General features: G+C 40.1%; 1 protein-coding gene across 6 annotated transcripts in view; it reads right to left on the reverse strand.

The window, feature by feature from the left end:
* Huwe1 (HECT, UBA and WWE domain containing 1, E3 ubiquitin protein ligase) overlaps positions 1-10,038 on the reverse strand; it is a gene marked incomplete at its 5' end in the record, with an annotated part of 121,129 nt that overhangs the window by 25,520 nt on the left and 85,571 nt on the right. For all 6 annotated transcript variants that reach the window (XM_013502817.1, XM_013502819.1, XM_013502816.1 and 3 more), the window contains 8 exon segments: positions 126-294; positions 483-616; positions 1,189-1,287; positions 2,091-2,166; positions 2,928-3,076; positions 3,429-3,601; positions 6,597-6,779; positions 7,231-7,442. In XM_013502817.1, the coding sequence (XP_013358271.1) occupies positions 126-294; positions 483-616; positions 1,189-1,287; positions 2,091-2,166; positions 2,928-3,076; positions 3,429-3,601; positions 6,597-6,779; positions 7,231-7,442 (1,195 nt within the window).

The following is a 10,038-nucleotide window of genomic DNA, read 5'->3' on the forward strand; positions in this document are numbered from 1 at the left end:
TCAGCATAGGAAAAGAAGTGCAGGCTGTATCAGATTGGTATTTGCTTTGGTTCACTGCTTGGCGTACCCTAGAGAAGGGTATTAAGAATCAAGAGATAAAACCCAGCTGAGCCCCTGTATCTTACTAGCACTGGAGAACATGTTGTCAAACTCAATGATGAGATCATCCTCCCGGTCAAAGCGCTCAAATCGGACCAAGGGAGAAGCGTTCATATCAGGGTAATCCTCATCCAATTCCATCTCAGAGCCATCGTCGTCATCGTCTTCATCTCCCTCTTCACCTTCATCATCCTCCTTAAGGGAAAATAGGAGACGGAGAATTGCGGGAGGTAAGGGTTTTCTGAAGTCTGATGTCATGGCCACAAGTGCACATGAGGGAAGCTGGTGCTGAGGCTAGCTAGCAACCCAGACTGTTGTTTTTCTGCAGTTCTGTGTTCCCACGGAAGGTTATTTCAACCAACCCAAACACAGTCCCCCCTCACCTGATCATCTTCCTCATCTTCCTCCTCCTCCTCCTCTTCATCCTGACTATCATCCTCATCCTCGTTACTGCCACTGCTGTCCTCTTCCTGAGTGTGCTCCTCCTCATCCTCAGGGTCCAGGATATTCATGGAATCTAAAACAAAGGGAGCACATTGGAGGACTATACTGAGTAGCTATAAAACAGGCTACTGAGCAGACCGGCAGACTAAGTGGGAAGGCGATGGGTTATCTGACTTTAGGAGAGCAAGAATCAGATCTGGGGTGATGTACACTTAGCAAGCCAGCTTGGATTTCCTGAGAGTGCCAATCTGCATCAACATGCCAAGCAGGGTGGCTGAATGTGGACGCTGGCTCTAGAGTGGTGCTCGAGGAGCCCATTTTCTAGGACTTGGTCTGCTGGTGCCCCCTTGCCTTTTCAGCTCTACTTTGTTGACTGCATCTTATTGGTAAGAGGGAATCTGGAGCGATGATAGCAGGTGGGTGAGAAGAAAGCGAACCAAGTAAGAAGTGACAAACTTTGGGTAAGCAGTAGTAACATATCTGAAAAACTGGCTGAGGATAAAGTGGATGGTATATGTCAGCGCATGCAGACAGATGCTTCCTTATTCTGCACGTGTGGGCAGCTGCCTCCAGGAAAACCCTAGTGTAGTGTCTGTCAGACGTGCAGGACAAGAAGGGAGGCCTTTCTGGCCTCAGCACTCTCACCTTCTCGGTTGGCCTGTAAGGTGGAAGCTTGGCTGAGGTTGGAAGGAGCTTCATCCATCAGCACGTCCTCTTGTGATTCATCCTCTCCACTTCTGCTCACTGAAGGTTACAGAGCAGAGCCTTCACTGAACAACAGAGGATTTCCCTTTCCAGAATGGGTGCGCCTAAGTAGCTATGTACACCTAGCAGATATCCACTCTTTTTTGGGATGAGTGATAAGACCTGGATTCACTGCTGCCAACTAGCTAGGTGAGCTTGGCCAGTCACTTTACCTGTCTGAGTCTCAGTTTGCTCATCTGTAAAATGGGATCATCCCATCTGTCTTGCAATTCCCACTAATTGTGAAACCACAGAGGACAATTAGGTGTGAAAAAGCTTTGTAAAGTTTAAGAATAAATGTCTACTTTCACTTATCCTTTGATTTTCTTGATCAATAAAATAAAAACACATATACCCTTGAAGCCAAGTGACAGTAGTATACCTTTGTCACTTTCCCTTTGAAATTTAAAAAGGGCTACACTAAGTCACTCTTTTGTAAATGTTTGTAACCCAAAGGCAGAGAAAGCCCCTGGACTTGACTGTAGAACTGAAAGGAAAGCACTCCCTCACCCTACAAGCCTCCTCTAGTCTTCTATGAAAACAAAAACTCTTTTGATATGCTTGAGGTTATCATCTATACTTACGGTCACCCCCCCACCCCCCACAATACTTCAGACCTGCCACAGGCCTATACATGACTTGTGAATTTCTCATCTATAAGATCATCAACATCAAGACAAGCAGCGAACTAGGTTGGCTATGAGCCCTTAGGCAGAGCTGAGCAAGCAGATGATGAGAAAAAGGATCCTCCCAAGAGACACTGAAGCAAAGGAAGAGGCTATACTCAGTTCTGGGGCTCTCACCTATAATTGTACTGTTCCCAGATCCGCCATCCCTCTCAAGCAACTCATCTATCAGGTCCTCCAGCTCATTCTCAACCTGGAGAGAAATAGAACATACATATGGATGCACACAAGTCCATCATTGTGCTAGCAAAGAAGCCCTAAAAAAAGCCAGCAAGGTAGCATACATTTCTAGGATAATGTGTGATGCAGGATGTTACATAAAAACCACACACTTTGTGCTAATAGCATAGAAACTACCATATGCTGCCAATCCACACTCAGACTGTCCTTCATATGGGTCCATCCCAATTAGCTGATACCAGGTTGTCTTAGGCTATCCATGAATACATGTAGATCTCCTTAGAGCCAGCGGCTAAGGACCACAGACCCAATTTCTTACCCACTGCTACCAGCTGCAGAAATTACAATGTTTTCTCTTTAGGGTCTTTAGAAGACTGCCATTTTAATGCCCCAGTGAGAGCTGGTGCTATGGATGAGGTGGTGTTAGGGATGAGGTGGTGTTAAGGAGATTCCATTAATGATGAGAGCTGAGTACATCGAAGATTCTGGGCTCAAAGGCCTCAGGCCAGCTTTCTACTTCAACATTTCACCTGTCCCTAAATTTTCTGGTTGGGATCTACACCATTTTCTAGTACATGGCACCTTGGCCCTGCCCCCATCCCTCCTTGGATACAATTCAAACGCATTTGCTGAGCATCTACTAAGTATATAATCTGTGTTCCTCCGCAAAGCAGACAACATTGAGGCAAGGATCTAAAGTACTCACTCACCCACACCACCGGGGAATTTGGTTCAGTGCCGCAACAGGGAATGCTGGATGATCTGCCTCCCTACCTGCATCTCTTGTGAACTGAGCACCTCAGGCTGCCCAGCAATCACCACTGAGTCGGTTTCAGCCTCCCCATCCATGATATCCCCATCTGCCACCTCTGTCTGAGTGACATCATGATCCTCCTCCTGCACTTCTGCTTCCCCAGGCTCGCCTGAAACAATCAACCAACCAGCAAAACAATCAAAGAGTGTCTATGTGCTGGGCACTATGAGGCAAGCGTGAAGACAATCCTTTCTTCGGGCAAGTTTACAAATTCTCAGAGGATAAACGAATGGGTGACAAAGGAAAAGACAAGGCTACGTGTGAGGATAGCCAAACAAGGCTGCAATTTGAAGGAATTCTTTGTGGGGCAGATTCCCACACCACTACGACAGATCTCTGGAAGGCCAGCAAGTTCCCAGGGAAACAACACCAAGTCAGAACAGCTGTAATCCCATGCCCACAAAGCAACGACACACACCCACCCATTCCAGTTCTCCAGTCCACTGGCTCTGATTCCCTACCTGGGTCTTGTTGGTTGCTATTGGAATCCTGAGCGGCTCCTTGGGCATCCTGCTCAGACTTGCTTTTGCTAGAAGCACTCTTGCTGCCAAAAAGGCTACTGGGCTGGTTCACAATCCGGGAAAGTGTTTCTAAAGGCTTCAGAGCAGCATTGACTGTGTTGGCCATGTTAGGACTGAGATAAAGAAATATACAGAAGTAGAATAAGTACAAAAATACTAAGGGTCTGTCCTTTAAGTGTCACTAAGGATCCTATAAGAAGAGCTTCTAGTAGAAAAAGGGGCACAAGCTTGCAAACTAATATTTTACTTACTGTTTACATAAAAGTAAAGGCCTTCAGAGAGCCACCCCTAAAGCAAAGGTTAAATCAACACCGTATTTCATGGAGCTTTTGGTAACCATGTGAGAAACAAATTCTTGACCAGAAGTCAGAATATATTCTAGATGATCACATGCAAGTAGAAAACCCCTTCTGAGACACACCCAGGCTGTATAATAAGAAAACATCTTTTTTTGGGAGGCGGGGAGTGGTGGTACTAAGGATTGTACTCAGGAACCCTGTGCACGCTAGGCAAGTGCTCTACTACTGAGTTACACCCCAGTGGATAGAAGTTTTAAATCCTGTGGATTTCAAACTATACTTTGTAAGGCTTCCTAAGGTTCAGAAAAAGTATCATGGGAGCTGCAAATTGAGGTGTGGTATGATTTATAAATATAACAATGGGTGTAAGGCCAAAAAGGGGCTTGGTAAAACTAGAGAAGTTCAGTTTAACTGTATGTATGTGCTCTTTAGCACTAGATAGTGGTCTCTGATACCAACTAACATAAGGAACCACAGCTCATCAGAACAACTGATTTCAGGAATAGGTCATACAAGATAAAAGGTATACCTGGGATCTCACTGTGCAAGAAAGCTTTCAAAAATTAATCGGGGAAAATTAATGGAATCACTATCACAGGCCCAATTAAAAATATCAAAAAGAATAATGGTGATGATAGAACATCACCATTATCACTGAATATAAAAAGAATCTGCACTAAAAGAGATACAAAAATGGGTGGAGGTTCTCTTTATTATGGAAGAATGCCAGTTGGTAAACAAGAATGAGAAAACCAGAAAATCACCAATACCGCAACCGCTAATGTAACTGATCCAGGCAAGGATTGCCACTGCCAAAATACCACCAAGTTAAAAATATTCACTTGATCTTCACATGATCTCAAACCAATTTACCCCATAATTACAAAGTGGAAATCTAATAGACATCACTCTATGTGATCAAATTTGGCACCAACAAAAAGACAAACCAACACTATGCGTCTCCTGATGTGATGTGAGAAGAATAAACATCATTTACATACTACTTTTATCAAAAACATTCAACATGAACATAATTTTAAGGAGGAATTATATAAATGTAGACTGAGGGATGTTCTATAAGACATCTGGCCTTAAAAGACCTATGACAACGACATGCCATGTTATCCTCACTGGGTCATGGATTAAAAGACTCTCCCAGGATATAAAGCATAATTAAAATAATTTAGGGCTTATGAATATAAAATATATATAATATTTTGTTAAAGGTAAATTTCTTGGGTACAACAGTGGAAATCTAGCTATGTAAAGGAAACGTATGTTCTTAGGAGACATTTCATTAAGTACTATTATGAAGGTGAAGTATCACTTGTTTGTAACTAATTTCTAATGACTGAGCTCTGGAAATGAAAGGAAGTAAAGCAAATGGAGCAAAAATGTTAACCAATGGTTAATGAAGGGGAACATGTATTTTTTTATTACACTACTGTGCACTCTACTACTGACCTGGACTCTTGGCTGAGTATGAAATTTTTTAATGTTTTTAAAAATGGGTTTGTATTAAACAGACAAAGATGGCCTGCAGGGGTCCCACAGGCCAGAGATTTAATCATCTGGGGACAAAAAAAGAATGATGACTGTAGTGATCCAAATAATTCAATCAGTGGTTTTAAGTAGGAACTGTATTTCAGAGTAATCAGACTTTCCCACTGAGGTTATCTCATAGAAAAATGCCAGCTAATAAATTAGAAGGAATGAGAAATCAGAAAGATGCCATTCAAAATCCCCAAAGAAATTAACTGACTCTAGCAAGGATTATCAATTGATACTAAGATTATAAATTAGGTATATATATGATAGTGAAATACACATTTGCACAGTTCAGATTCTAGCAAAAAAAAGAGTAATGTACTACAGTATAATTATAATTTTAATTCAGTGGTCTTAACAGGAATATTAATAGCAGATTCAAAGAGAGGTGTGTCACCATGATAGAATGAGATGTACATAATGTAAGATATACAATATATATTCTAGGTTGAAATGTTTATACTGCTCCAATAAACTGTCAGATATAACTACAATATATATTATATGTTGAAATGTTTATACTGCTTGAATAAACCTTTAGATCTAAGTAGAAGTTCACACAGAAAACAACAGAGAATAAATAACAAGTCAAAATACCCTGCCAGTAAGTAATCAGAACAAATCCAGAAGGCGAAACCTTTCATAGGACAGTAGACCTGGTCATTGCAACAAGTCAGAATCATGAACAACAGCAACAAAATCAAGATTAAAACAAGATCTGTGTTAGAAGACACATGTCATGCAATACCATATATACAATAACATTTTAATAAAGAATGCATCTAGGAATGTAAAGAAAAACAAAAAGATATTCAAAATAAGGTAACAGTGGTATCTGGGTGGTAGGACTATAGTGCCTAAATTCTTATTTTGATCATTTGTATTTCTTATAATAAAGGGCTAGTTTTATCTAATGCAGGTAGAGCTAGATGCGGTGGTGCCCACTTGTAACCCCAGCACTTGGGAGGCTGAGGCAGGAGGATCACCAGGAGTTTGAGAGAAGCCTGGGCTACACAGTGAATTCAAGGACCTATCTCAAAACATCAAAAAGTGGGAGGAAATTTTAAAAAAAAGGCATATTCCAACCCTTAAGGTTGCAGCAAATGATGTAACCAAGGCCTTAATAAGGTAGCTCAATGCTTTGCTGAAACCAAAATACAACAAACTCTGGTCTCCCCCTAACAACTGAAGATTTTCCATCACACCACTTGCCTCCTCATGGTAAGTGGCCAAAAATCCTGAGGGTGGGACATGAACTTACCTGGACAGGTCGAGGCTGTGAGGTACTCTGGCCAAGTCATTAACCAGTCCCTTCTTTAGGAACAGTCGAATGATGTTGTTCATACCATTGTGCTGAGTCTTGGCTGTGGCACTGCTGTAGAAGCTGGAGGTGGAGGGGCAGGACTCCATGATAGTACTGATGATACACATCACTGCCTGAAGCCTGGGAGCAAAGTTTGACACTTCTGTTATGTGAATACAGCCCATTCTTAAACCATGACTACAATAACTGGCCTTAGATAACTCCTGTGCCTTTTGGATTTACTTCTGGAAGTAACACCTAAATAGGTCAGAACTACTCTTTGGGTATTACCATTCTTCATTTATAAAAAACAAATTATATTTAAATTAAGGAAAGAGAAACGCATAGCCTATTCAACATCTTGCTTGAAGACCAGAAAAAACCCTTTTTGGTTTTCTCTAGTTGTTTGCACATTTTTTCCAAATAGTAACTAGTACTCTGAATATTGTGAAGCACCATTATAAGTATTTCAAAAGATCAGAGTGTATGATGCTAGTATGACTAGAATTCTTGTACATATCCAAAGAATGGACCAAGAATGAAGTAAGGGTATATTTGTGGTTGTCAGCACGAGGTCAGGCGTGAGTTTTACCTGGCATGCTTCTCCGTACTCTCTGCCATAGCCAATGCTCGTCCCAGGGCTGCTTTTACTTCATTCACTAGGGCAACCTGGGCATCTGTACCACTCCCTGCAGCAGCCAGGCTTGCGAGGAATAGACGGGCCAGGGCAGGTGTGTCCTTGTCCTCTGCATTCTGGGTGTGAGGGAGCAAGTGGTCCAGAACAAAAGCTAGTACACTGCAGTCCTGAAAAGTCAATTGTGACATTTACTCACAAAGCATAATGTATCACATCTTTTGCACAGCTAACAAGGTAGAAACACACATACTTTTGCCTTAAGACATCCAGTGATAAATTATCAAGTCCACTTTATAGATTAGGAAACTAAGGCTCAAAGGTAGAAAATACCAAAGTAGCAAATCAATTACAAAGCTTTACAAATCTTTCAAATCATATTTATTTCCTGCTAGTTGACATTTCTAGATATCACTTTGTTTTTCTTCAAACGTTTCTATGTATGATATTTAATGGAACTGTTAACAATAATGCTATAAATACAGTAAGATACATTAAGTATTTGTCCCGTTGAACAGATGGGTAATATAAGGCCCAAAGAAAAGTGGCTTGCACTAAGAATTTAGTGAAAGACAAGTATCCAATATTGATTCATAATTGAGTACTATAATCCCTTCAGAATTCAATTAAATTATAATTTTACTTAAATCTGTAATGTGCCTGGTATGAGTTGCATGGGAGCATAGTCAGACACAGATACACAAAAATATTTAATGCCAGTTACTTAAAATAGCAAAAGAGGCCCAATAAAGGAAAGAAAATCAGTGAGACTCTTTTGGAAGTTGATCAAGTTGAAAGTTGCACAGTAGTAAATATTGTAAACAATCATATAGTTTAAAATGGTCAATTATATTTGAATTTTACCTCAATAAAAAAATGCAATGAAGAATTCTACACTGGAAAACTAGATAAAGCGAGCTTAAGACAGTATTAGAAAATTGTAAACAATTTACAATAAAACACAGTTAAAATTGTTTTCTGAATAACAGTAAAATAACGTCATGTGAGGCTACTGTTAGTAAAAGCTGGAAAAAGCTTTGCAATTTGAGAACACAATGTGACCAAGTACAGGAGATACAGCTTTGGTATCAGAGATCTGGATTTGAATTTTTAGCTGTGCTACTATGCAGTGTAGCCTTGGGCATGTTATTTACCTCTCTGGGCCTTTTCTCCTCTGTTAAAGAGATAATGCCGATAAACTTACAGTGTGGAAGTGAGGGGCTGGGGATTTAGCTCAGTGGCACAGCGCCTGCCTGGCAAGCACAAGGTCATGAGTTCGATTCCCAGTACCGGAAAAAAACCAAAACCAAAACCAAAAAAAAAAAAAAACCCACGAAACAAACAGTGTGGAGGTGACAATAATCAACGGTACTTTCAAAACATTTATCAATAACCAGTACCAATAGATCGCTGGAGACATTAGACAAGATATTTAGAAAGAAGAATAAAAGACTTACAGCCAGGCATGGTGGCCTGTACAGCTAGTCCCTGCTATTTGGAAAGCTGGAACTAGAAAGATTGCTTGGGCCCAGAAGCTGGAGACCAGCCTAGGCAACAAAGCAAGACCCTCTACCTCAAAAACCAATCAAAATTTCAATAGACACTTCTCAAAACAATATCCAAATAGTCAATAAATCTAAAAGATGGTCAACAGATAAATGCAAATTTCAAACACAATCCTCACTACACACTCACTAGAGTGGGTAAAATGAAAGTTATCAAATGTTGGCAGAGGCAAACAATCAGAATTCTTCTATGCTGCTGGTACAAAATCAACTGATGCAAGTAGTCTGAAAAACTTTAGGTACCAATCTACTAATTCTGAACAAATGCAGGCTCTAGAGCTAAGCAACTCTACTCCTAGGCAAGTATCACCCAGAACAAGTGGTTCTTTATGTTTATAAACACATTGTATAAAAATGCTCACAGCAGCATTACTTGTGATAACTTCAAACAGAAAACTACCCAACTTTTAAATTAACAGTACAATGGGTAAAAAAAAATTGATAAATATACACAATGTTAATTCTACATAGTAATGCAAACAATACCTATACATAAGATTGAATGTTATAAACACGTTAAGAAGAAGCCACATGCAAAAGAGCTCATACTATAATATCCATTTATATGAAATGTAAATTCAGTTTATGTAAGGAGGGGCAGATAACTTGGGTGATAGTTATCCAGGAAAGAGTTTACTGTTCACTTAGGATCTCTATATATTTAACTTTGATTAGTTTAAAAGAGCTATTTCTACATTGAAACACTCACTAGTGCTCTTGTTCACTCTCAGACTCTGCTGCTTACAAAGTATAAAATTAAGACCCATAAAATAAGGTCCCCTGCATGAAAAAAACCTCATTGGACATACATTTAACATATAAGGGAACCTTACTTAGTCTCCCAAAGTGCTCACTAGAAAAATCTAAGCTGAGGATAATTCCATAATTACTGATGAATATTTAGACATTCTGAGTATTTTTAATGGCAATACTGCAATCACATGTGGTGTCTTTGCATGTGTGAGTACACGTGGAAGGTAAACACCTCTATCTTGTTTACAGTGGACCCTGGAAATTCACTGGAATTATGTTCCTAGAGCACCCACGAATTATGAAAAACTACAAATTTTAGATATGGTCAGGAAAATGCCTACAATGCCTAATTTTATACCTTAAACCCTATATATGCTCTGTCTCCTGCAGTTAAGAAATTTAATTTAGGGGCTGGGGATTTAGCTCGGCGGCAAAAGCGCCTGCCTGG

Source organism: Chinchilla lanigera, unplaced genomic scaffold (genome assembly GCF_000276665.1).
Source record: "Chinchilla lanigera isolate Chin_1 unplaced genomic scaffold, ChiLan1.0 scaffold00074, whole genome shotgun sequence".
NCBI lineage: Eukaryota > Metazoa > Chordata > Mammalia > Rodentia > Chinchillidae > Chinchilla > Chinchilla lanigera.